Genomic DNA, 27981 nt, shown 5'->3' on the forward strand with positions numbered 1-27981 from the left:
TTTATTAGGACATTGTCTTGTCATTGTTTCACTTTTGTTTCAGACTTGATAAAAGTTTAGATATTAAGTATACTAATAATAGCTCATAAAGACTTATTTATTGGGAGATTATCTACAGGGTTTTACACATTTGTTCATCACTGATGTTGTACGCTGATATTTTTGTTTATCTTCTGTATTTGGTGTCTTTGTTGCAGTTTCATATTTACTTTATATTTCATTAAATTAAACGAATTATATCAGCTCCATCTCTATCAGTGAATACACAGAATGGATGGCTTTGACTATTTACTGGTAAAGAGAACTAAGTAAAAGGCACTGATGATAGCGTTGTGCAAAATGTGTTGGTATGGTGAAGAATTCAGATTTGAACTCACTGGAAGTAAGAGGCTCAGTCCAGCACCTGCAAAAGCACCCCCATACAAAGGTGTCTGGATACTTTTGTTCATATAGTCTACTCTCTATCTACTACTATCAGTTTATTTTTGTTAAACACTAGAGGGTGCACTCTTACTACAACATTACTAGTCCATGTCCTTTACAGTTAGTACAGTACACTATATGTCTGGTTTAAATAAAGTTTTACCACATGGACAGTAAGTGCCACATGATGCTGTACCTAATGGATCTCTGAGAGAGGAGACAGTAATTACTGATACAAAACAAAGTTAGAATATGAATGTAAATCTTAAAAATATGAATCTCATACAATGCTAAGAGTATTAAATGTGCATATTTGCTTGTGTGAAAAACTGAATTGGCTCATTTATAACTGGGTGGGAGCGAGCGTAAGTAGTTGTGACTCTGGACTTTTATGTCTGTCAGATTTCTTTGTCTTTTATACATATGTACATATAGAAAAATAATCATATGTACATTTTGTTCAGCCCAAGACAGTAAGCATGTGTGTTGTGGGTATCTCTGCTTGTTATTTACTATGACAACATGATGATTCTGGCCCTGTAGGACGTTTTAAAGAAGGTCAGGACCAGGCTGGTAGGTAATGCAGTTCACACTGGTGGAAACAAAATGAATGTACTTTGTTGTTTTTGACAGCTTGCTCAAGTATGCTGCTGCAGAAGCATTCCTCTGAAACTGTTTTCTTTAGGCTACCCTCTTCTTTGACATGTGGATGAAAAGTGAAATTACTGCACAACTCATTACACCAAAGAAAATCTGTTGTCAGGAGCTCCGCTTTGCAGCTGTTCTCGTTGACATATTTCAGAATGACATTAGGCATGTTTAGATGTGGTGTTTGACGTTTAGCCACACTGTTCTGTTCTCGCAACACAAATCCTTGAAAAAAACACATTAATGACATGAAAAAGCGAGTGTATAGGCTGGTTGTTCCATGTTCTAACTGTGGTTTCTTCCTATAACAGAAAACGCCTTCACTTCAAATGCATACACAGGGTGTTTGTATTGCTCATGTAGGTCAGACTAGGAAAAACTGGTTCATGTGGTAGGTGTGTCCGGTTAGTGTTCGTTGCAGTGGTTAAAAAAGAATGAATAGAGAATAAGCTGCAAGATGTGTGAATGTTTCTCTGGATTTACGTCGTACTCGATGGTTTCACACCTTTCACCCCTTTCACTCCGTAATGATCTGAGCCATAAGTGCCAGGAAATAATACAGCAGGAAGGCAGGCCTCAAAATGGATGTAGAAGAAGGTGTTGGGGATGTGCTGGTGTTGTGAACTGAACTGGTGAAGCTGGGGCTGCCAGTAATGATTATTATCATTATTGATTAATCTGCCGGTCATTTTCATGACTAGTCGTTTACTATTAATGTTTATTTATCGTCCAAAAGTGTTACCGAGTGACAAATTGCTTCTTTTGTCCAACCAAGAGTTCAACACCCAAAGACTTTTCATTCTTTTCATCAATCACATTAAAAGGAGCAAATGTTTGACATTTTTGCATGACAAAATAACCGAAACGATTAGTCATAATAGATCATCATAACAGATCCATCGATCGATCAATCGACTGGATCGTGGCAGCTGCAGAGGAACGAGTGAGGACTCTCAGAAGTACATGTGGTGAATGGATTTCTCTGTCAAGCATCTCTGAATGTGAAGAGTTGTGCATCTTTTAAATAAATCATCCTGGTAATGAGCACACGATTATTGAAGAAATTACTTTGCTCATTAACATTGCCAGAGGTAAGACATGTCTGTTTAGACTTTGATGCATGAAGTCCAAGACAAATACAGGATATTTATTCAGGAATGCCTCGTGGACTTAAAGTAGGCGGGGATGTTGTAGCTGTCAGAGCGGCCTCTCTTCCCCTCTCCCTTCCTCCCTCCCTCCCTTCCTCTTTACTTGTGCCGTTGCCCCTCTCTCTTCTCTGCTTCTTTCCTTTTTGCTGAAAAGAGGAGGGGCTGTCTAAGTAATCCAATACCTGCCCAATTCACGAAAGTTACTGTAACTTGCTGAACTGCCCTGTCAAGTGCAGGGGTTAAAACACATTAGCAGACCGGAGCTGACAGCCCTCGCTGCATCTCGGCACGGCAGAAATTTACTGCCTGACCAAGAGAAGGAGTTAGTTTATAAGGAAGGAAAAGGAAGAGAAAAATTAAACACTGCACTTAAAAAAGTGTGTGTATGGGGGGGTGTTGGCACAGCTTCAAATGACTCCTTTAGAAGAATGATAGAAGTAGCTGTGGGCTCCCTGCCATCCAACATGTCTTTAGAGGAGAGTGCTGTGAGAGACATGACTGAGAGTGAGACGGATTGCTCTGAGGGACTGGATGAGGTTGTCCTGGGGCGCATTGCCAGCTTACCTCTGGATCCATTCCCACCCAGGGACTTCAGAGGGAAGTTTAAAAAGATGCGCCATAAGAAGAGGCCCACCATTCTTGAAAGTAGGTACTGCTTGGACTCTGTGGAGCTGTGGTAATCACCTGAAGAATTCTGTTTTTAAGCTAGAAGAAATGTGATCCTTTAAAAATGTGGTTGCAAAGGCCTTGCTGGCATTTCAGCTACTGCCATCACTTTGCGAAATGCCTCACCTCTCCATTGTATTTGTCCTGCTTACCTACCAGTGTGATGACTTGTTAATAACGTTAGACAGTGGGAGAATGCATGGCACAGTTTTTGATATTATGTAACTGAGCTTAAAGATTTCTGTATTTGTGTTTTGAGAAAAACAGGCAACAAGAAATGACCTGAAATAAATCTGGGTGTGTGGGGAAAGAAGACAAGAAGCTGAAGAAAGTAGGGGTGCCAGGGGCAGGGAGAGTAAGAGGGACTCAAGTGTTTGAGCTTGATAACCGCAAAGATGGCTGAACTGGACAGACATACCTCACATTCCTAAACTTCATCAGAGCCTGATAATGCTTTTAATAAGGGCTTTTTGTGTCAGAGCCTTCACCCAGCTCAAGCCTAATTAAAGAAAAATATTTACAATCATTTTGCTTTCGCACCTGTTGCTGTGAGACGGAACTTGACTACTGGTGAAGCTGACAATAACCGTAGACCTGTAAAACTGCTAATAATGAAAGCGTTACTGATGTAGTGTTCTTCTGAAGAGGCAACACTGATCCTATGCAGGCTGCCAGCGGACTGTCAGTGTTTTATGTCTAAATGTTTGGCAGCAGGTTATGCAGACAGGTTTTAAGGTATCCAGATAAGGCGTTATGTCGCAAACACTGTATTTCGGTTCCTTCAGAGTGGCATTCAGTCAGATTTCTCATGATATCTATGATGTGCTGTGATACAAAAACATCAAGTTCTTCAAGTCCTTTCTGGAACATTCATTACATTTTTCTTCTGATCTGTTTTGACAGATTTGGTACGTGGAAAAGCGTACAGTCCACTTCACGGCTGAGCCACCTCAGATCTCTCTTGAAAGATTTGACAAGTTATTAGTGCTTCTCAAATGATAGGAAGTTTGGCCTGCCAGCAGAGGAGAGACCTGTATATGTCTTACCCTCACTGTTTTGTATTGGTGGTAGTTTTCTAATGAGGAGGATGAAGAGGTAGTGCCTCATGTGAACTGTTTTACTACTGTGCCTGTGTAGGTTTTATAGAGTCAGAAAAGGTACTCATAGTTCAAACACTTATAACACTGTTTCATTTTCATATTTTAGTATCCTAAATGAAACCAACAATGTGGTTGGTGTCTGAGACGTCTCCTTTGGTCTGTCTGTACTTTTACTTTTTTCTGCTTAGGAGCCTTATCGAAAAAAAAAGTCAATTAATCATCTTGGGAATTACGTAACTGTTCGTCCTTCAGAGGGCCTCTTACTGAACATGCCAGACTGACTAGATTATAACTGATGGATAACTCAGGGAACAGTGTTTGTTCAGTGTTTAAAGAATCCATTTGGGTTGATCTCTGTTTTCACTAATCAAATGCTTTGCTAGGACCATAATAGTCTAAGCAATTTCCCATAATTAGTCAAATTTGCTCTGCTTACACTTATGTTCCTTATCGATGTTTGTCTGAATGTTATGACTTGGCAGTTACTTCAGGGTGAAGAGATGTTTGCTGATAGAGTAAAGATACTGAAAACATCTGAAGATACACTATGTAGACGATAGTATTGGGACAGATGACCATTTCACTGCTGTTTCTGTGGGGGTTTTGGCTTGTTCATGCAGTGAAGCATTTGTGGGGTCAGGTACTGGTGTTGAATGGGAGTGCCTGGAATGGAAGGTGTTCGATAAGGTTGAGGTCAGCGCTCTGTGTGAGCCATTCTGGTTCTCCTGCACTGAAATCATCCAACTATGTCTTTATGGAGCTTTCTCAGTCGTGCTGGGGTGAAAGGGGGCCTTCCCTGTGCTGTTGACGGGTTGGAAGCATAGCATTGTCCAAAAGTATGTTGAAGCATTAAGATTTTCCTTCACTGGAAGTAAGGGAACAAGCCCAACCCTTGCCTATAACTCTTTTTATTTTTATTAAGGCAGACATAAGCTGTGACAGCTGCTTTCTTAAAAAGTAGTTACAGTATCAATAGCAACCTCAAAGCAAAGCCAAACAGTGTTTTTCCAGTCTCCACATACTATCCCGCCTACATCATTTATCACACTATCAAACTATTCAACTCATATCGTTGCAATAACAAAGAAATATAGATAAAAGTTAATCAACTTTTAATCAGTCCCCTTTAATGCAGATTTCACAGATACACTGTCTTTATTAACATAACCAGAAGAACTGCTCTGTGTACACAGTGAACACATTCTCACCAGGCTTGTTCTTCACGTACATTAAAAATAAAGCTCTCAGACTCTCCTGGAGTGTTCATCTCTGATGGTGTGACAAAATGAGCAAGCATGTTGGAAACCCAGTCCTCAGAAATGATGGCACAGGTCATAAAAGCACTTTTGCACTAGTCGGTTTATTTAGTTGCACCAAAATAAGGACAACGTCACCGCTGTGTGAAAGCTGGTGGAATTACACACAAACACGCTGTCTGTACATATACATAAAGGACAAAAATGTGACAAAAAACACCTGAGCCCCTGAAATGTGTGTTTATCAAACACTGCAACCAGTGATGGCTTCTCCATCCCAGAGTGTATTATGTAATGAAGGTCAAGTGACTGTCGCTTGATGGACAGACAGAGTTCTGATAGGATTATACTAAGAGCGTTGAGAGGCCGTAGAGGAAGAGGGGATTGGAGGGTGTGTTTTATCGTCCATATGGTTGACGATGTGCATCTGCTTTTTACATAGCAAAGCAGTGTGAAGTGTTTTATGCCCCATTTTCAGCATGCCTACATATTTCTTAATCTGGCAATACAGAACATGTCATGATAGAGGAGTTATAATTTAGTATATTGCACTACTGTGAGGAAGGTGATGCATTGTTTCACAGGACTGTGTTCTTTGTGTTTATGCTAGTGATATGTGCTCACTTCATGCGTGTAATCTATTAATTAAAAACTGATGCTGTGTTTTTGAGAATCAGCAGTATTCTCAAAAAATGTAAAGTATCGCAAAACATGCTATGATGATGCACGAGTGTATCGAGGTAATGCAAGCAACAGTAATGAGGGTTAGACTGCTGCTTGATTTAATGATAGTGTTGAAACTAGCTCTGAGTAGTTGATTAATCATGGTATTAAACTGATGAATCAACAGCAGTCCATCAATAGAATTTCATTATTTTGTCAAAATAAGCCCCTGGGAACCAGTGACTGGCCCCTATCTCTGTTGATTTTAGATAAACTGATTAATGAGGTAATTTGTACAATAAAATAGAACCTATATTATTGGAAAGTAAGGATAATAATTTGCCCCTAAATGGTTATTATGAGAAGAAAATTGGTGGAAAACCCGAAGGAATGCACAGGGTTTGCCTTTTTATCTGACAGCTATTAAGTAGGTGTATTTTCAAAATAAAAGAGTTAAAAACCAACAGTCAGCCCTTGCTGCCATGCAGAACCCTTGCTGTGCAGCTAATCCCGTCTGCTTGCTGATCACTTCAGTGTCTTCTTCTTCCCCCTGCTCTCCCAGATGTTCCCTGTAATGTGTCATACTTCCTGCTCTGCCCGTCTCCTCCGTCATTTGTAGTGACCCGTCAGATGCTCCCAGTCACACTGAGAGATACAAAAGCTCAATGCTGTCATCATTATCAGGCCCTGCACGCAGACAAACAGTAGTTATTATTAACTGCGCTTCGCTAAGAGGATTGCTTCCTGCACTCTCAGCCTCCGCTCAGTTATTTAAAGGGAGCTTGCATTGCCGCCCACTGCCTGCCACAGCTTTAGAGAGAGAGAGAGAGAGAGAGAGAGAGAGGGCTGATAGCCAAGGACAGGACACAAGAGGAGGGGTAAAGCAGTGCAGTTTCTCAGGGTCTCGTCAGCACAGCATTGTGTGCGTCACAGAGAGGTGACAGCAGGCTTTACCTGCTGGTCCCAGCTCAGCTGCTGCTGCTACTGGAGGGAAACACAACTAAAGGGGGGACACGCAACAGGAAGCTGCAGCCATGGCCAGCCAGCAGGACTCGGGCTTCTTTGAAATCAGCATCAAATCCTTGCTGAAATCATGGAGCGGCAGTGAGTAGCAGATTGTCTCTTATTGTTTTTGTCGTCGTTGTTTGTGTTGCTGCTGCTGCTGCTGTGGTCTTCGTACTCAGCTGACGGAGCTGACTGACCGAGACTGCAGGTCTACTGGGAGCCTGACTATTTAGCCTCTTTGTCCTGTTGTGGTCTGTGACGAGGAGATGCAGCTGCATGCATCATACTTTCAGCAACAAACTCAGAAAGGTTTTCAGTTGTGTCATAGCAGCAGTCACGGGCATAAGTGTGTAAGTATCTGCCAGGAGTTAAACACGCATACAGTACTGTAATACCACTCTGATTAAACTGGTGGTGATTCAGCATCTTTGCCTCTTTTTAAGTTTAAGCCTCATTTTACTTTAGTCTTTGGGTCTCGGACAGAGTCTAAATAGCTCCTATTAGGAGTGAGGAGGACACAGTAATAGGATTACTGGAGGTTCAGCTCGGTTGCATATTGTATCCACAGCTCATAGCTCCACTGCCTTTCATTGGGCCCATGAGGTGTCTCTGATCGTGGCATATTTCTCTTTTATGTAAGATATGAGAGGTGGACTCCCTTTGGGTGTAAAACAACCAGAAAAGTGGAAAGAATAGGCTGCAGGCAAACCAGGAAATGACATCTTAGCCAGTCAAAGATTGCAGTTTAGATTCCTGAAAAAATGTAGGAACTAAAGCCTTAAAATCTAAAGGGAGTAATGCTAGGAAGTCATCTGCATCTCTCAGGCAGTGTGGCAGCTTGTGTATATCTATTGAACCTGAATGTAAAGAGATACCATTGAACATGCTGTCCCTTTCTACACATTCAACACTGAGCCATCTCCTGATGATGTTGCATAATCCTCAGAGTGGATCACTTTGCTGATAAAGGCACAGGCGTTCATTGCACTGTATCATCGGTGACCCACTGCTATGTATTTAACATTTCATTTAATATGTGATCTTCTAATCTCATCTCTCTGGTCCCATTTACACGAGTCGTTATGTAATGAATCAAAAGCAGCAGAGACAATGTAGTTATTAAACACTAACCTAAAAATATTAGGACTCTGGGCATATTGGATGCTGCCATTGAAATTGATTGAAAAAATATGTGCTGAGTTTTGAACATGTAAGAATTGATCAGGTGCCTGAAACTAACAGTATGTGTTTCCCTGCTGTCTGTCAGACACTGTTTGCACTGTGACCTGAAGGTAAACAGAGTCAAGGCCCTTTACACGCTTGTAAGTCAGTGCGTGCGGCTCCAATAAAACATTGACAATAGCCTGCACAAAACTGGCTTTGTGCAGCAGCAGCAGCAGCAGCAGCGATATCAGGTCTGGTGTTCAAACTGCCTGAAGGCCGGTCCGCCGTCGGCCAATCAGAGCAGGAGCTGAGCAGCACGAGCCAAGCACATTGGTGCTCTTCCGATGAGAAATCAAACATGTTCTCGTTCGGTTCAGATGCAATTAATTTTCTGTTATGAAATGAAATTATGCCCATTTTCAGATTTGCTGTGTCACATTTTGACCAAGTTTTTAAACGATTCTTTGCCTCTTTCCTCTTTGTGCGGGTTTAGCTTTGTGCAGTGCAATATTTGTGCGTTATATTTGAGGAGCTAAAAGTAGTGCTCAACAGTGAATACATTTGATGTTCTAAGAGGAACTTCAGCTCACTGAAACAAGGCTGATGGTCAGTAGTTTAGGACTGACATAATGTCAGTCCTAAACTACTGACCATCACCTTCAATCTGCTTTTCACTGAGGTCTGTGACCATTCTCTCACTCTCTCCATTTTTTATGAGACACTCAAACTGTGAACCTGTGATAATACAACGGTATCAGGATGTTGATGCTCCACCGGCTCCAGCTGTTGCCTCCTTTTTTTGCTAAATAATTCAGCAACAAATGGTCCAGCTGCAGCTCCAGATCACAGTCCAAGAGATTTACAGCCATTAGTTGGACATGTCACAGTTTTTTTTTAAGGTATGAGGTCGTAGATTAAATGTCAGCTCTTGTGACATTCATTTTCATTTTAATATAGAAATATAGTCAGTGTGGCACATCTGGCTGTTAACAGAGACTTGTGACCTAAAACTTTATGATCCAAACCAGCCGACAAAATGTTGCCACTTTTGTCGTCTCTCACTCTTCATTGCCAGTTTGGAATGATGGTTTATAAATACAGTACAGTGTTGGAGGAGAGGATTAAATAGTAACTTTTTGTTATTTCAAAGGCTGTGTTGCCCACTGGTCTCTCACATAAATGCAGTGTCAATGCTTCTCACAGCAGCTGGACAAAGTGCTCCTAAAGGTCTGTGTTGACATTGGAGTTTCTGGTCCAGTTAAGGAGGCCAGTGGTATCTAAATATCCACCCACTCTGTTCACAAACGACTGCTAAAGTGGTTGTTTACTCAGTGGTCTCTGTGGATGCATATAGAGCACTGCATTCTTTGTGTGTGTGTGTGTGTGTGTGTGTGTGTGTGTGTGTGTGCATGCACACATGCGCACCATCCTAGTGAAACACTTGTTAGCTTGTTTGCATTGTCCTCCAGGGAGCACCACCATGCTCAGGGTGTTTCCAGCATGTTGATGATGTAATGCACACTGTGCCCAAGCTCCTTGTTTGCAGAGTCACATGTCGCCTCTGAGTCTTCGTACAGAGCAACAAAAGGGGCTTGATATGCATACTGGTTCCTGTCTTCACCGCCCATCTCCAGTTTAGGTTGATGACGTGGGAGAATTTGCAGAAAATGATATGTTGATTTTTTAATTTTGTGTTATTTGAATGTGTGATGTGGCTCTTGTACTGATTTACCTGCTTGAAAAAGTCTTTAATTCTGTAAAAACATGCCTAAAGTGAAATGTGCCCGAAGCAGTGCCTGATTAATAATGGTGTTTACACTCTGGTGGTCTGTGCCTCGTGCTTCAGGATCACAGAGGTGGAGGAAAGGGGCGGGCTGCTCTGTCAGTATAGTGTGTACCGCGGGATAAATATAGTCACACAACTATGCCACCATAGCATGTTGGACCTCATCGCTGTGCTGTGCCTCAGCTAAAAATTCCTGCCTGACCTTCACTCTTGGACGGCACCAGTTGGTCACAAGGGTAGAGGAAGCCATAGCAGAAGCAGCTCACAGAAAGAGAGAGAGAGTGTGAGAGTGTGTGTGTGTGTGTGTGTGAGATCGAGATATTGCGTGGTCTCCTGTACCAAACACTACTCCCACTTTTTACAACACGCCCGACTTTGGCTTACTGCGCCATGGAAACTATGCCCAGCAGGACGGATCCAGCTGATACACAAGACATGGACTTTGGTGGATTTTACTAGCAAGCGTTTGTCTTGATTCAGGACGACCCTGGATACCATATCCTCCTTCCCCACTATGGACGGGACAGCAGTGTGCTGGAGTAAGGCCAGCGTCATCAGCTTCATCAAGGGCCTGGGTAGGTGCTGAGTTGCCACAAGTGAGAGAGGCATGTTCTGAAAAGCACACAAGATCATCACACATGCTGGACATTGCTTAACGGATACCAGGCCTGTACACCGGTGCCACAGTCCATCGTCTCTTGTGAAGCTTTGTCAAGGCTGCATAGTCTTGACATACAGCCTCTTAAAAATGATGATTGCTCAGATCCTGTCTTTTTGTGTTCTGTACGTGTTCATTTGTAAAATCTCTGTTCCCCATTCACTGGTGTGCATTTGTCTGTGGTTTCCTTCGGCTACCTGTGAAGAGGTGATTAGACTTGAGTAAAACACTTTAAGCATTTAATTAGAGCTCTTTTTTATTCTCTCCGCCTTTGATCGGTAGGAAAATTGATGTTTCTGCTTTTGCTTCCTGCTTTTGGCAGACCACAAAAGTCATTAATTATATGTGCAATTATCTGATTGCTCTGTTTAATTCATGCTGTAGGTTTTTGTCTTGTCATAACTTGACTACATGATAAATTATCTCTGTGCCTCAGATTAAAATTTATGCTTCAGAATCCTTGCATAACCTCTCAAAATGTCAGTTGCACCTTGCACAAATATGCAGCAAGATAGAGGTGTTTTTTACATGCTGCATTTTATTATAATTAGCTCCAGCCAAATCATTTTTTAACAAGGATTTAAAGCAACATTTAACAGCAAAGAAAAACAAAACTCATGCTGAACGCAAAGTCTGGAGTTTGATATGTGAGGCTGACAGATAGAATGTGTTTCTGACACAGAGCAGGCTGTACAGTGCTTTGCTGCTGCTTATGTGATTTCTGTCTGGTCATAATTATTTATTATATCCACACATGGACACTTTTACACACTCTGAATGCAGTAGCTGAAAAAAAAAATGTGGTTCTCATTGTGAGGCAGTAAGTCTTTTCTGTCATTTCCAAAACCTCTCAGAATTTTTTACACTTAAGATTTATGGCAGTTCATGAGGTGGACGTGCAGTTATAGAGAGTTATAGAGTTTCAGGCTAAATAAAAAAAGTCACAGTTCTAATGAGATGTTTGCATGCGGGGCTTTATTTTTAGCACTTTTATGTCTGAAAGCATATCAACAAGGTGAATTTTAACTGTTAGTTGGGAGGGTATTACAGCCTAAGCCAAGCAATCCGTAATTAAACGTGGGCCGCATCACAACACAGGCTGAAGGATGGTCACGTGCACAAGACTTTCGCTTCCCTCAAAGGGCAATGACATCTTTGGTACGAAATGAAAACACCAGCTGCTGGCCATGGTGTTTTAATTTCCATATGCGCTCTGTAGCAGCAGGAAAGACAGAGCAGACTCGGGGCAAGCCGGTGCCCTTTGGACAGTCTCCCTCAGGAATGTTCAACATGTTGGGAACTTTATGTCCATGTTTGGAAACTTCTCAGTAATACTCTAGTTGGTGATCTGTCTTTGTAAACAGATCTGTGGCTGATCCTGTCCCACTCATTTGTGCTTGAATTGCCGATGTTGACTTAGCAAAACAGTTTCCCATCTCGTGCTTTTTTTTGTGTTGTTTCCGTAGCCTCGCCGGTGGGGAACGGATACAGTAAACCCCCCATCCCTCCAGTCTGCTGTCCTCAGGGAGAGAAGGGTCCCCCAGCCATGATGCCCATCAGCATCGACCCGGAGAGCAAACCGGGGGAGTATGTTCTCAAAAGCCTGTTCGCCAACTTCACCACCATGTCAGAGCGCAAGATCCGCATTATCATGGCTGAGCCGCTGGTGAGTCGGCAGAAAGTTGCAGACTGTGGAGTGACTGCAAAGCTATGCTTAATCTACTCACAGGCAGGTTGTAGTTTAACCAAAACTTGTTCCATATGAATACTTATAGAGGCTGATAAAACATTTCCGCTGTTTCAAATTACACAGTAAGGAAAAAAAGCAAAGAAGAATCGCTGAAATAAATATCATTTTCTGGTGGAGAATTTAGTTTTATTCTTGCTGACTGCCCTGTTAACCATCTCTTGACCCTTCGTGGGTGTCCCAAGCCCCAGGTTATGAACCAAGACATGAAGGTCAGACAGGAAGCCTTATAGACAGGCTGGTTAGCTGGTTTAAAGTAGTTAGTTACCAGGAGTGGTGGAAGAAGTATTTAAATTCTTAAATTATGCAAAAATACCGGTATAACAATTTAAAAATTCTGTAGAGCATTTAAAAGTAATCAAAATTCTATTTACATAAAATTACAGAGTTAGTAGCAACTTCAAACATCAAAAAGTAAAAATAATAATTCTGTAGAAATATGTCTAATTCTGCATTTTAGCATTTTACTGTTCTAATGGATCAAGGTGGAGCTTGTTTTTTTAATAGTTTGGTAGCTGAGTTCATCAGTGCTGGGCCCCTTTACAGGGTAACAAGATAAATCTGAGGGGTCATGAGATGATTATGGGGTAAAAAAAATAAAGAGAAAACAAAGTTGTGCTACCTAAAATTTTCACTGGGTCTTGAAATGTTATTGGAATGAAAGCGTGTGGGGAAGTTGAGGAATTTGCTCCTCAGTGGAACTGGTAGCAGCTCGTACATACATCTGAAACTCTTATCATACTGTGTGTGTTTAAGTACAGTAGTTTTTACTGCACAGGTATTGCAGAAGAAAAAAAAATGGCATCAAATGGAAAAGCTTAAATTTCTTCAAAGTCGTCTTTAAGTATAGTACTTGAGTGAATGCTGACATATTTCTGTGACAACATGCAGCCCAATTCCTAATGAAGCCCTTAACAGTTTAAACCTCTAAGTGATCTATTACTGTCAAGGCCTTGGACATGCAACTGAGTCTCCCACACAAAAGCAGGAATGTTAACTACCTTGTCATGTTTAATTGCTGTCAGCTGAAGGCCTGTTAGTTCTGTGTGAAGCAGCATGGGGACAAAATGAGGAATTTTCAGCCAACTTCATAGTGCAAGCTTCAGTGTTACACGAGTTTAGTTTAGCACATGAAATGTAATGCTGTGATAAACTCTGGGAGAAACTATGGTCATGTCGGCTTTAAAGCTGATTGATTTACAGGGATGTTCTGTAAGCTGTACTGGGGTTGTCAAAAGTATCGATACTGTTTTGACATATATACACACATATTTAAAAAACACATATTTAAAACAATAGTATCAGCACAGAGATGAACAGTAAATGTGTTGGTTTGTGTTCAGTGACTTTTTCTGTCCCAGCACTGTGTACACGGTTATACAAAACAGAAAAAGGTGTCTTATTTTGTGAGCCAGGGAGTTTTTGTTCTTTTTGTTGTTATTGAAAGAAGTATCAACTACTGTTTACACTGTATTGCATTAAAGTTTAAAATTAGGATGTAAAACATTCAGATCTTTGTGAATTACCTCAAACATCTTTTCTACATAAAAATCTTTAAAAAAAAAATAATATTTTGCCGTCTGGACTGACAAAACATCTTTGACTGTGGGAGAATGTGACATTTTTCATTCATTCATTGACCTTTTGTAAGTTAAGTTGCAGTCCTAGTGAAATGCGGGACAGACACAGGTTTTATTTCAGGTTTAAATAGTAATCACTGAACTGATAGCATTGTTTCTTGCTCTTGTCTTTTTATTGTGAGCATTTCTGGACGATGAGATGAAGGCAACAGCTGCCAATAAAATCTTTCAGAGACTTTTTGTCCGGTGGAGGTTCGGCAGAGCCAGCAGTAGCCTTCATAAATTATTCTGCTGACGTTCAGTCAGGCAGACGGGGAAGAGCAACAGTGCATTAATGTGGGCTGCACTCATCATCTGCTCCCGCAACCATATTAATATCTTACAAGTGCCCAGGTGCAAGTTCAACCAAGGCAGAACATGAGAATGACAACCCTATGAACAGTTATAGCTCTTAAAACAAATAGATCTCTTAGGGTTAGGGTTAGGGTTAGACTGGATAAACTGGAGAGAGCAGACCCCAGGGCTGCTACATGCATGGTACTACTTGCAATAATTTAAAGTAGGTTGGTCAGGTCAGATTTACTATCCATTTGCTGGTGGCTGCTTTGGCCAGACAGGCCAGTTTAAAGGACTGTGATTTAGGGGAAGCTGTAAGTCTTCTGCCTCAGTCTGCAGGGAAGTGTTAATTACCACAGGGAAAGTGTGCTAGCCCTCGATTCAGTGTAACTTCCTCCAGAGAACTGCAGGGAGGATGTGTCTTTCTTTGTTTTTCCTCTCAGTGGAGATCTGTTGCAGCCCTGCCGTGTATGCATTGGCGTACAGCTGTCCCTCCTACTAATCTTCATCGTTCAAGTGAATTTGTTTAACTGAATCCATCATGTCCAGCGATCTGTTGTCACTATAAATTAATCAAATACAGAAGACATTTTCAAAGTCTGTTCTGAGAAGTCTGTTAAAGTCTGTTCTCAGGCTTTAAATTAATAGCAAATGCATGATGTCTCGAGTTGCAGAAAAACTATCTGGATGATCAAATACTAACAGTGTTGCTGTATCAGCCTGCAACAAAGGCAAGTAAAATCTTTTAAAGCCTGACTGTGCAAGAGGCATCGACTTCTCTGCAAGCACTTGTCCAAAAACTAAAAGTCTCATCAGTGCATGAGCTTAGCTGGCTCCCCAGCTGCATGAGAGAGAGCAAACATTACCACCAGCCCACGCAATGTCAATGTCAATGTCAGTCAACGTCGGACACATCAGATAGTTAGCTATTATGGATTAATAATCAAGTAAGTGACGTGCTGTGATTTGCTGTGTCGCTAACGAGACAGAGCAGAGGGAGGGAGGTTTCTGGCACAGCAGAGCAGCAAAGAGGTAGAGGACAGCTGATGCTTTGGTTTGTGTGAGGAGAGATTAGGTGGTAATTGTGGGTTAAGTGTGGATATAAACGTGCTGCTTTTATTGTTGTCTGTGTTTTATTTTGATCCAGTTTGATCAGCTGTCACCACATAGTTCTTCTGAACTCAGCAAGGCAGCACTTTATATCTGACTAACAACACAAATGCTATACAAAAGTCAAGAAATAGGACACAATATGTCTTTTTCCCAGCATGGCAAAGGCAAGTTATGAATATTCAGTGAGAGGACTTGCTGCTAGAAATACTTTAGGAAGTTCAGTGACGTGGTATAAAGAGCGACAAAGTCCATATTGGGAGAGCACTGTGGTGGATAAATGGGTTAAAGACTGGACTTTCACCCAGGAGGCCGAGGTTAATGTCCCGTGTCAAACTTACTGTTATATTGTTGACTTATTTTGTACTCTGTTGACTTATTTTCTGAGTTCTTCAGGCTCTTACAGTACAGCATCCACCACGCTTTGACTTTACGTAACATCATTATTTCTTTTGCATACTATGATGTGACATACCTTTTATTTCTTTTTAATAAAATCTTGATGATGACAAAATGATCAGCAGGAAAAGACTGGGTTCAGCCCAAACCTCCTGCCCTCCATGGAGGCCTTTATGTCAGATGATAGAAGACTGTAATAATGGGAGCTGTCATGAATGTCCCATCTCTAATATCTGACCCTGTCTTCTCCTGCCTGGCGTCAGACTGATTGATGTCCCCCTCATTAGCTGGGCTATGATGAGTCCCTGCTTCAAAAATACTCCACACGCCGGCAAGGCAGACAGAGTTATGAGCTTCAGCGCGAACTTCTGAAAACTTTGCCTCTTTGATTCTGTGCAAATAAGAAAAGTTACAAAAGCACATCACTCCTTGTTTGTGTGTGTTTTTCAGGAAAAGCCGTTAACAAAGTCACTGCAAAGGGGAGAAGATCCTCAGTTTGATCAAGTAAGTTCTGTGAAGTGTTGGCAACAGGGCCCGGAATGAACTGCTGTGGTTTTATTTTTAATCACTACATGTTTTACACCACAACCTTAAGGTGACCCTGTAAAAGACATTTAACTATTTTGCCTCTCCTTACGAGCACCAAGGCAAGTTTGCACGTCTTCAGTACTGCTCTATGACTAAACTGTAACGTGAAAGAGATGATGGGTGAAAGCCCCGCTCACATCCCACAAAGGTCTTTCAGACCCAGTCAAGGGCAGGAGTGTTTACCTTGAGAGCTGGCACTGGCTCTGTGCTAGGTGTGTCCAGCAGGTCTGTGGCTCTGCAGAGAAGGCCCTTTCACAGCCACAGGGGTGTGTTTGTGCTGCTGCGTGAGGCCATTCAGCAGCCGTACAGAGCCAGGATTCTTCTCTGGCCTCATGCTGAATGAAGGACTAGCTGTGTTCTCCTGGCCCAACCAGACCCTCCTCCCTTCCTGTGTGCCCAGCCCATCCCACCCATTCCTTCCTTTCCCTCTCCCTCCCCCAAGACTGAGGGAGGCTGCCCCATGGGTCCCCCCACCCCGTCACCCCCACGCCTCCTCTGCATGGTCCCAGTGAGGGCCAGCTCACCCTTTGGTCTCACCTCTTTCCATTAATATTGCTTTGAACTTTACTAAAAGCTGCCTCATTTGGTTCTATCCTGTTCAAATGTAGGAAATGTGATGAAATGTTAGTGAATCCTCTTGTGCTGTTTTATGTTTTTGTGCAAATTACAGTACAAATAAACAAAGGAAACCCTGATTGCTATCTCGTACTTTGGTATGCTAACCTCCAAACACAAGCATGCATTTGGACTGTGTATGTCTCATTCCCCCAGCTGATAAGCACCATGAGCTCCCTGGCTGAGTACTGTCTGCCCTCCATCCTGCGCACTTTGTTTGACTGGTACAAAAGACAAAATGGACTCGAGGAGGAGCTGCACGAGTATCGGCCAAGGGCCAACACCAAGTCCAAAAAGTGAGAATCGTTAAATTGATTTCTGTCTGCAACAATGTGTCACCTGTAGACAAATGTTAAAAAAAAAACAAACAGAAAAACAAAACCTGTTGTTCTTGTTTTTTTGGTCTGTGTAATAGCGATGAGCAGCAGAGAGATTATCTACTTGAAAGGAGGGATTTGGCCATCGACTTCATCTTCTCTCTTGTGCTTATAGAAGTTTTGAAACAGGTGACTTAACTCTGTTGTACGCACAGTTCCTCAGCTTATCTTTATATTTAATCATATAAATCTCACTCAGGTAGATCCGTTAAGATTTGCAGTAAAAGTGACCTTAGTATGACTGTTAATATGTTATTTTTGAACGTTCATTCTCCTCTCTCCTGATGCTTAACTAGATGCCGCTCCACCCGGTACTTGATAACTTGGTCAATGAAGTCATTAACTTAGCCTTTAAGCACTTTAGATACAAGGAGGGGTAAGCACTTTTTTTCTTTGTAGTTTAGCATTTCTCCAAGGTTCGTTTTCCTTTTTGCTGATGTTGTGTTTCCCACAGGTATCATGGTCCTAACACTGGCAATATGCACACTGTAGCAGACCTCTATGCTGAAATCATAGGAGTATTAGCCCAGTCCAAGTAAGTAGCAAAGACAGAGCTGCGATTATGTAATCTTATTCCATCTTATTCATTCCATTTTGATTGACTATTAAATCTTTGCTCTCTGCTCTGATGGGTAATGCTGTGTTACCATTCCTAATGCCGTCCTGCAAAACATCTCGCTGTTCAAGACACTGGAACATGCTTTAGGGACGACACGCTTTTGGACAGGTCCCCCTCACACCAAACTAGGACTGGAAATTGATGTGTGTTTATTTGAAGTTTTCAGATCATCGCAGCAAGAGACAAACCCTTAAAGCGGAGATATGGTTGGTGAGCACACTGCATAGCTCCCTTCCAAAGTGCACTCTGCATAATTTCCTTGCTTCACTGAGAGGCTTTTTATAGCCAGCTTTGCTTTTCTCCGAGGACATGAAAGAAAAGGTATTGCTGTGTTCGTAGTTGTCTTCAGAGTATCCTCAGAGACATTGATGCTGTTCTAAATGCATTTAAATGCGGTTTCTCAATCACTTCATGTCAGTCGAAATAAAAAACAATTTCTTTTCACGTGACCAAGTTTCGGCAACAGTGGCTGGGATGGCTCCACTAGATGATGCTCATATGAGCTCCCGTGATGAATTAGCTTCTAAATTTAGACCAGCTGAAGAATCCCATCTCTGGTTCAATTTGGGCAAGGGATCAGGTGCTAGACAAGGAGTTCATCCTGGGGCACAGACTCGCAGTCTGCATTTTGAGGGTAAGGCAAGGGGATGATATTTTTGGGAGAAGTGCTCCCTGAACATTATCACTGTGTTCTCTCTGCGTCACGACTCCAGAGTTGAGGAACTTTTTTTTTGTGGGAAGTGTTGATTTGGGATTTGTCTGACTGACTTTATATAGAATCTCTTTTTTTCCCTCAGGTTTCCTGCTGTGAAGAAGAAGTTTATGACTGAGCTAAAGGAGCTACGGCAGAAAGAGCAGAGTCCAGCTGTGGTCCAGAGTACCATTAGCCTCATCATGGGGGTCAAGTTCTTCCGAATTAAGATGTATCCTGTCGAGGATTTTGAAGCCTCTTTTCAGTTCATGCAGGTACAACTGACTCCTTTGATTTTTGTGGTTTAAAACTTCCAAATACAAACCACTGTGTAGAAATTGCACAAAAGAAGTCAAGATTGTGAGGATTTGCTGCCTTTTGATCTTGACTGTGTCTCCTATTATCTTTGGTCAGTTTTGACCATACAGTAATAAGTCTGTTTATCTCTTGGGTAAACGTTTTCACTCTCTGAAGTGATATGGCCTTTTATTTCATGTTGGACCATTAACTTCTCTCTCTTCTGCAGGAGTGTGCCCAATATTTCCTGGACGTCAAGGACAAGGACATCAAACACGCTTTGGCTGGTCTCTTTGTTGAAATTTTGGTTCCTGTGGCAGCAGTAAGTTTTTCTCCCCAGTACATGTTTCATTTTTTACACAATATTTTATATAAGTAGGAAAAGAACACCACTGTGCAGAGGTTTGTGTCTTGTGTGACCGTGTGTGATGTTGTCTCAGGCCGTGAAGAACGAGGTGAACGTACCCTGCCTGAGGAACTTTGTGGACAGCCTGTATGACACAACCCTGGACTTGTCCTCCAGGAAGAAGCACTCACTGGTTAGTCACCCAGAAGATTGTTGGCTCTGTTTGTTTTTGTACACCTCCGTTTCCACTCTGACACCCTCTGCATGCTTAGATTGCCTGGGTGCCTGTGGTCTCTGTGAATCCTCAAGCATTTCAAGGTCACTCCTCCGTAATGTTCCCTCAACGTCATTGTTCGCCCTAGAAATAATTTATGAGCGAAGACAGTCTGCCCATTCAAAGCATAAACAGCGAGCATGAAGGCACTGCGATATACAGAAGTGTATCTAATGCCCTTTCTCTCTAAAAACCATTTCACCACAGCAGTTCACAGGGAAGGACAACAACCCTTATGGAACAGCAGTTAGCTCTTACAGAAGGTCCACATTCGCCTGAGGCAGCGATTATGTCTCAAAGCCACATTTTATGAGGGATGCATCTTCAGCAAAAAACATGTCAGAAGGAGAAATCTCATTATGTTTTCAAAAGAAAACTGGTTTGCATCTTAAATTGCACTTACAGAGATATGCTTCAGAGATAATACATAATCCTCTCACATTATCCACTCAAAGGACGAGCTTGGATATTAAATATGGAAAGTGTTCGACCTATTTTTAAGTCAGTGTGAAGCTATTATAACAATGCCTTATATGACTAAAGAGGTCTAAACTCTAAATGTTCTCCACACAGGCATTTTACCCATTGGTGACATGCCTGCTGTGTGTCAGCCAGAAACAGTTCTTCCTCAACAGATGGCATGTCTTCCTCAACAACTGCCTCTCAAATCTGAAGGTAGTGTATCAGCCTTTTAATATTGGTGTCTTTGTTAAAGACTGAGGAGTATCTGGATACATCAGAGTTGTTCAAGTGTGTATATCTTAATATCATAACTGTCATACTCGCATTTAGCCTGCTTTTATATTGTAATTTTCTTGCAGAGCCGAGACCCTAAAATGGCTCGAGTTGCATTGGAGTCCCTGTATCGGCTGTTGTGGGTCTACATGATCAGAATCAAGTGTGAGAGCAACACTGCAACACAGGGGTAAACATCTTGTATCTAACCCCTTTTGTAATGTGAGCCAGCCAGCAAAGTTTCTGTCTGGATGGCATTTGAAATTCCTCTCCTAAGTTGTTATTTTCCAGCAGGCATGACTGAGAATTTCCCAATTAAGACATTTTACAGTGTTTACGGTGTTTTTTTGTATCAGTAAATAACTGTGAGAAGCTGATGAGTTCATGAGCTAAATAACATTTGTTGGTACTAAAAATATTCATGAAAATATTTCTGGGTTTAAGGAAAGAACAAAAGTTCAGTGAAGTTGGAGTTTTACAGCCAACCCTTCGTCCTTTTTACTGATTTTATTGGTGTTTGGAGAACGAGTTCTGCTTTTACGTGTATACACGTACATTAGTGCAGGCCTTGGGTGAGTCTTACACCAGACTGCCGGTGGCCCACAGGTTTATCAGCAGCTCACACACATCATTATGAGCCTGAACCCATGTGAGAAATCCCAAACGGGTCAAGACTTTTTAAGGATGTTAATTAGGCTCAAAATAAACTTGTCCCAAAAATAAACCTACTTTCAAGCAATGGGAGTACTGTACAAGACAGTTTAGTAGTTTTCTATGTAATTTCCCACAGTCTTTTAAATGCTTGTCAAAGGCATCCTCAGAGCGTCTTCTCTTCTGTCCACAGTCGCCTCAACACCATTGTAACAACGCTTTTTCCCAAAGGATCCCGCAGCGTGGTACCAAGAGACATGCCTCTCAATATCTTTGTGAAAATCATCCAGTTTATTGCGCAGGTAAACATAATGATGTGCTCATACTGCACTACAGAGAAGTAAGATAATACCTCCTGACATTCATGACATCTTATTAAGCACATTCTTCTCCTTGATTCATTACAGGAAAGACTTGATTTTGCCATGAAAGAGATTATCTTTGACCTTCTTTGTGTTGGAAAACCTGCAAAAGCCTTCAGTCTTAATCCAGAGGTACACACTTAACCTTCACTTTTATGATGTATTTATAGAAAAGTATTGAAAAAATGCCCATAATAACCAAAAAATGCATTATTGGAACTTGATAACAAACAGTTGAACAGCTGAAGCTTCCTTTCTGTGCAGAGAATGAATATTGGTCTGAGAGCATTCCTGGTGATAGCCGATAAACTGCAGCAGAAGGACGGCGAGCCTCCCATGCCTAACACTGGTTGCACTTTACCCTCTGGGCATACACTCCGAGTTAAAAAGACATACCTGAGCAAAACGCTGACAGATGACGAGGCCAAAGTCATTGGTGAGTGAGACAGACCGCAGCAAGAGATGCTGGAGCAGAGCAGTGTTGGCTTTGGCGTCAGGTTTGAATTAGATGTCCATTTTCAGATATGAGTCTTGATACTGAGTTTTTACCCTGTCATCCTCTCCAGGCATGTCACAGTATTATTTTCATGTGAGGAAGGCTATAGACAACATCCTCAGACACCTGGACAAGGAGGTGGGACGCAGCATGATGATGACTAATGCTCAGATGTTGAACAAGGAGCCAGAAGACATGATCACGTAAGTCCACACATGGCTTGGTCATCCTAAGGGCCAAAACATTTGGAGTTGTGAAAACTTAAGAGTGACTCAGCAAAGTGGTCTGAGCCCCATCATGAACACCCCTTAATTAACATAAATTGACCGAAAGAAGCTTCATCAGTCGAGCTTAAACTTTCACCTTTTCAGGGGGGAAAGGAAGCCCAAGATTGACTTGTTCAGGACGTGTGTCGCTGCCATTCCTCGCATCCTGCCCGACGGGATGTCCAAGACAGAGCTCATAGACCTGCTCTCTCGGTGAGCAACTGAAGTCATGCAAGCATCAAGCAAGCTGTGTTCAGTTTAATATAGGATGAAAATGATTTGCAAATCATTGTGATTTCTTTAGATTTACACAGCTTTTTTGGAATCAGATCTACTGGTTTTATGCAGCAGGTGTATTTGAGCTGGCCAAATTAAAACTGAATGAATTAAAGTGCCTCAGCTGGGCTCGTTTATGCATGTCAGATTCATGTCATAGATTTTTGCACTGTACAAGTAAAAATCCTGCCTGCCAGGAAATCTCCGGGCTAGAATTATCTGAAATGGAGCGTAATCATTTGTATGGCAGAGAGACAGAGACTCAGTTTTTTTCCTTTAAACACACCTGTTTTATTTTTGTTTTTCTTTGTCCGGTTTGTCAGATTGACAATCCATATGGATGACGAACTGCGACTCATAGCCCAGAATTCTTTGCAAAGTCTGCTGGTGGATTTCTCTGACTGGCGTGACGACGTCCTGTTTGGATTCACAAACTTCCTGTTGCGTGAGGTCCAAGACACTCACCAGGGACTGTTGGATACATCGCTCAAATTACTGCTGCAACTGCTCACACAGTGGAAACTAACCCTGGCTGCCCCAGGGAAGACCTGTGACACAGCTAAAGTACACACTGCAGAGGTACACACCTTTTTGTGAATTATTACCCATTTTTGTGCCTTTAACAAGTGGAATGCACTAATTTGTTTCACTCTCTCGCATTTTGTTCTGCTTTGGGCCATTATTATTGTTGTTGTACTTATGACAAATATCTGACGTAGAAAAATACGTACTTAAGTGTCATTTTAATCATGCAACTGTGAAATCAGCTTTTGTTTCATTTTGATGTTTGTGCCACAGCTGCTGCAGTCCAGCTCAGGTCTCAAGATGCCTCCAGAACGAGGTCCTCACTCCACCGTGCTGCATGCTGTGGAGGGGCTGGCACTCGTACTGCTCTGCTCCTGTCAGCTGAGCACCCGCAGACTCGCCATCGCAATCCTCAAAGAGATACGCAGTCTCTTTATGACCATCAGACAGTCTGAGGTAAAACGAGACAAAGTAAATCTCCAGTGATAGGCTACAGCAAACATTGATGAAGCTTACCGACAGTGATTTCACTCTCTGTCACTTGCAGGAAGACGACAGACCAATGATAGAGATTATGGACCAGCTGAGCCCTCTGATCCTGGAAAGTTTTGCCAGTGTTGCCATGTCTGACACTGTGAGTTGTTAGGAGCTTATCTGTAATTCAGTTGAGATGTGCTTTCAGTTGGTTTTGGTTGTGTTTTTACTTTTTTGCTATTTCAGTATATTCAGACTGGACTGATTTCTTGTGATATGCTCATTAGCTACTTTCGTGAAATGATCCGGTGTCATTTAAACATCAAATGCTTGTTACATTGACTGGAAAACTCGATTCTCTAGCATTTAAAAACTGAATGGACAGCTGGAACTGAGCAGCTGCTGACCTTTTTACTTTTGTTTGTGTAATCATTAAGCTGTCATGATTACAGTAAGAATACAGATTTATTAAGAATGGGATAATACATTAAATATTCTGATCCTGATCTTTAAATGGTGTTTCTGAATATACAGTTTACATTTCCCCCTAATTTTGGAGGAAATGTTGCTGATTTAATTCAGCCATGACCCCTGACCTTTGCCCCCGATGTGCTTCTTGCTTGCTTGCAGGCTTCCCTGCCACCTGGCCACCACGTGGACCTTCAGTGGCTTGTGGAGTGGAATGCCCTGCTCGTCAACAGCCACTACGACATTAGGAGCCCCTCACACGTGTGGATCTTTGCCCAGTCTGTTAAGGACCCCTGGGTGCTGTGTGTGTACAGCCTCCTCCGACAGGACAACCTGCCCAAGCACTGCCCCACAGCTCTCAGCTACGCCTGGCCCTACGCCTTCGCCCGAATGCAGATGCTCATGCCCCTGGTAGACCCAAAGTAAGTGCCCCCAAACACTGCATTCAGTTCAAGGGGGATAAAGAAACATTATTTATTCTATTTTCTATTTTCAGTGCGTTCCTACTTAGCATTGCTGTTTTAAATGTAATGACCTTATACCAGATCCTCATTGCATATGAAAAACGAGATCTCCTGTTAAAAATAAGGGTCTTATTTTCTCATTCGTATGATCCACCAGTAACCCAGTGTATGCAAAGAAGACCAACACGTCTGGCAGTGGGGACAATTACGTAACCCTGTGGAGAAACTACCTGATCCTTTGTTTTGGGGTGGCCAAGCCCAGTATCATGAGCCCCGGCCACCTGAGAGCATCGACACCTGAGATCTCAGCCACCACGCCTGACAGCGGCGTCAGCTACGATAACAAGGTAGCTGCCTCTCCACCCCTCTGGCCTTATTCATTGCTTTGTCTCTACAGGATCAGGTGTTCACATGGAGCTTTTTGTCATTCAGCTCGAAGCATCAAATTACACAGCAGCTACCTTAGATGAATGGAAGAGGAAGCTGATATATACTCAACTGTACAGACACTCACCTCAATGCCACCCTGTGTAATTAGTGGTGTTCAAGCAGCGTTAGAGGTTTATTTGTCCCACTGAACCGTCGGTGTTTGATGTTTCAGGTTATCGGGAGCCCATCTGTGGCTTGGCTTTTGAAGCAGTTGGTTCCACTGATGAGGGCAGAAAGCATCGAGTTGACAGAGTCATTAGTTCTGGGCTTTGGTCGCACCAATTCCCTTGTGTTCAGGTATATCAAAGAACTGTGTTTTAGATGTTCTTATCTGAAGAATTTACCTTCCCAAAACAAACCAATTTCAAATTTCCTCTTGCAATTGATGATTTGTTTGCTTAAATTTTTTTGCATGTACTGGTTTCAAGGATGTATAGCAGCACAGTATTTTTAGCTGCCAACAGTAGTTTTAGTTTTGTTTTTGTCTCTCTTTGATGTGACAGCACCAGTCTGATAAAAGTTAGAGGACAATCCATTAGTTTCTCAGTAGTTAAAATGCATGTTGACCTGAATTTGTGTGGATTTAAAGTGGAGATAAACAGGGGATTATAGTTGAGTGGTGCCTTGTTGCTATTTACATCTGCATCTAAATTGTTCCCTAAAATCAGATTTTTTTAGCTCAAATCCCTTATCCTTGCAAAAAATGACAGTAGACTCACTGCAGTTTAATCTCGGCCGTTTCACTTTTGCATGTTTGTGTTGTTAAAGCATCACTTCTTGATGACTTGTTTATATTTTCACTGTATGCACCCAGGGAACTTGTGGAGGAGCTACATCCCCTTATGAAAGAAGCATTAGAAAGAAGACCTGAGGTTGGTTTGTTGTATTTACATCACAGTACTTGACATAAGCACAATATTTACCGTTGGATTGAATTTCTTAATGAACTTCGATGCTCCAAGAGAGCTGTTGTTAATCTGAAAATCTCACTACACATAAGTGAGATTAACTAATTGATTTAACTTTATCATGTTAACACAGGAAACTGTGTCATGATGGACTGTTCTTAATGATTTTTTGCAGAACAAGAAGCGTCGTGAACGACGAGACCTGCTGAGACTGCAGCTGCTGCGGATATTTGAGCTGCTGGCTGATGCAGGTGTTGTCAGTGACAGGTTAGTATGGCATTAGCTGACACAATAAAGTCCCACTCTGCAGAGAATCACACTCACAGTACACTTGACTTTTTGCCAAATAACTCTGTAAAATAAATTGGTTTAGTCAATTTGCATGTTTGCAGATGTTGAAAAAGCTGCCCAGACGTTACTGTTACTGTTTGGTTTGTGATTTCTTTTAACTGCGCTTCTCCCTGTTTTCTCTGTGATCCTAAAGTACAAACGGAGCTCTGGAACGTGACACCCTCGCCCTGGGTGCTCTCTTCCTCGAGTATGTGGATCTAACTCGGTTGCTCCTGGAAGCTGAGAATGACAAAGATGCAGAGATCCTCAAGGACATCCGGGCTCACTTCAGCGCCATGGTGGCCAACCTCATCCAGTGTGTACCAGGTACTGCTGAATAAATGTATTTTATATACAGGGCTATTATGCAGTCTGTCTGTCCTTGTTATCAGTTTTATGGATTGGGAATTATAGCTGCTGTTTGGCCTGACTGCTGGACTTTCTGTTGTTGTATTGTCTGTCTGAGTACTTTTGCTTTGTCTGTCAAAGCACCTCGTAAACTCTGTTTTAAAGGTACTATATAAGTAAATTTATTATTGTTGTTGTTAGGACAGGCTTTCATTTGGCTGGGGTTAGCACAGCACAAGGTGCACAGGGCTGTAGACATTGATCTTGATTTTGATGTAGCCCAGAGGGAGCTGCTTAAGGACATAGCAGGCCAGGACAGGTGATGACTCATGGGTTGCCAGGCATTCACAGTCCTCCAGCGATAGCTAATGATCCGTCAAGGGACACCAACACTATTATCATATCGGAAAATGCACTTTAAGTAGTTAGTTAAGAGTTTGAGATGCTTGAAGATTTTTGCTGACTCTTAACTCTCTCAATGAGCAGACCTACAACTTCTTGTGTCCATCCCCAGTGCACCACAGGCGCTTCCTGTTCCCACAGCAGAGCCTGCGGCATCACCTCTTCATCCTCTTCAGTCAGTGGGCAGGCCCTTTCAGCATCATGTTCACCCCTCTGGACCGCTACAGTGACAGGAATCACCAGATCACAAGATATCAATATTGTGCCCTAAAGGTAAACATGCTTTTTGCAATTTTATTTCCTTCCGCAAACTCTCTCTGTTAATGTTACATTATAGTAAGTGTGGCCTATTTGACATAGTGGCCAAACATCAGATGATGTACATCTTTTCCCTGAGATTCACTTTGTGATAGAAGTGGTTGTAAACTCTTGGATACATTTTTTGAGCAACGCAAACCCTTTGAAATTCACTGTCATAATTAGATCCATTCAGCCTGACACATCTGGAAGGTCTTGCACTGTTAAGCAATTTTATACCAATTCAACTTGGAGGATGGATGGATCAACCCAAAGTTACAACATGTACAGTGTGTTTGCATCTGAGTAAGTCCTTTATAGCAGGTAGTGACTTTTCTGGGCTCATGTGCCACCGAGCACCCTTCATAGGAATGAATGAAGTCCCACCACTAGTGCTGTATCCAACACTAATTAAACATCCATGATATTACCCCCTGATGCACAGTAGGAAAAGGTATCTTGGTATCTTATAAAAAAGTATCTTATATGTATCTTGGCAGTGGGTGGATCCGGATTGGTTTATCCAATTACAAAGTATGCATTTGAGGAAAAAAAACCTGCAGAATGAATCTGCATATTCCTACTGTCTATTGTAGAATGACATGGTACAATATGTTTTTGTACCTAATCTGTTTTGTTGCCCAACGATTAATTCCCATAACGGCCTCCTGAATCACCCAGCAATGTTGTACTAGAGAAAATATTCCCATGCTATCTCTGCTGGCCAAGATATTTCTTCAAATGTAATTCTGTTGCTTGGTATGAACTCTTCTCCACCCACAAGACAAATACAGACTTGTGTAAATGAGTGCCCCACCCAGACAGTCCTGGGTTCACCATTAGATTTTTGTATCCCTCCTTCCTCTGCTCTCTTTAGGTCTGAATGAACAACAGACTTAAGTAGGTGACAAACACGAGTCGTTTGTCGTCACATCCTTTGATTGACCAGATGAAGCTATGTACAGCATCACCTGTTGGAATATTCAGATATTCGCGAAAAGTTAAAGTTAAAATGTTCAGATTTGTGTTGAATTCCCACATTGGGACTAACTGT

At 42.0% G+C, this 27981-nt stretch overlaps 1 protein-coding gene across 4 annotated transcripts in view; it reads left to right on the forward strand.

Moving 5' to 3' along the window:
- Window positions 1–1944: 1944 nt before the first annotated feature.
- frya (furry homolog a (Drosophila)) overlaps window positions 1945–27981 on the forward strand; it is a 45010-nt gene continuing 18973 nt past the window's right edge. For 2 of the 4 annotated variants that reach the window (XM_046389596.1, XM_046389597.1), the window contains exons 1-27: window positions 5478–7008; window positions 11984–12183; window positions 16140–16193; window positions 17049–17188; window positions 17308–17398; window positions 17566–17645; window positions 17724–17804; window positions 18686–18854; window positions 19106–19198; window positions 19317–19415; window positions 20070–20171; window positions 20318–20421; window positions 21076–21184; window positions 21290–21376; window positions 21509–21680; window positions 21811–21943; window positions 22112–22219; window positions 22606–22861; window positions 23081–23263; window positions 23355–23441; window positions 23912–24171; window positions 24371–24560; window positions 24815–24939; window positions 25457–25514; window positions 25726–25817; window positions 26035–26207; window positions 26743–26903. In XM_046389596.1, the coding sequence (XP_046245552.1) occupies window positions 6939–7008; window positions 11984–12183; window positions 16140–16193; window positions 17049–17188; window positions 17308–17398; window positions 17566–17645; window positions 17724–17804; window positions 18686–18854; window positions 19106–19198; window positions 19317–19415; window positions 20070–20171; window positions 20318–20421; window positions 21076–21184; window positions 21290–21376; window positions 21509–21680; window positions 21811–21943; window positions 22112–22219; window positions 22606–22861; window positions 23081–23263; window positions 23355–23441; window positions 23912–24171; window positions 24371–24560; window positions 24815–24939; window positions 25457–25514; window positions 25726–25817; window positions 26035–26207; window positions 26743–26903 (3477 nt within the window). In that variant the 5' untranslated portion in view covers window positions 5478–6938. Of the gene's footprint in view, window positions 2865–5477; window positions 7009–11983; window positions 12184–16139; window positions 16194–17048; window positions 17189–17307; window positions 17399–17565; window positions 17646–17723; window positions 17805–18685; window positions 18855–19105; window positions 19199–19316; window positions 19416–20069; window positions 20172–20317; window positions 20422–21075; window positions 21185–21289; window positions 21377–21508; window positions 21681–21810; window positions 21944–22111; window positions 22220–22605; window positions 22862–23080; window positions 23264–23354; window positions 23442–23911; window positions 24172–24370; window positions 24561–24814; window positions 24940–25456; window positions 25515–25725; window positions 25818–26034; window positions 26208–26742; window positions 26904–27981 lie in introns of those variants that run through there. The other 2 variants (XM_046389595.1, XM_046389594.1) reach the window with 2 other exon arrangements.

Source organism: Scatophagus argus, chromosome 5, assembly GCF_020382885.2.
Source record: "Scatophagus argus isolate fScaArg1 chromosome 5, fScaArg1.pri, whole genome shotgun sequence".
Taxonomy (NCBI): domain Eukaryota; kingdom Metazoa; phylum Chordata; class Actinopteri; family Scatophagidae; genus Scatophagus; species Scatophagus argus.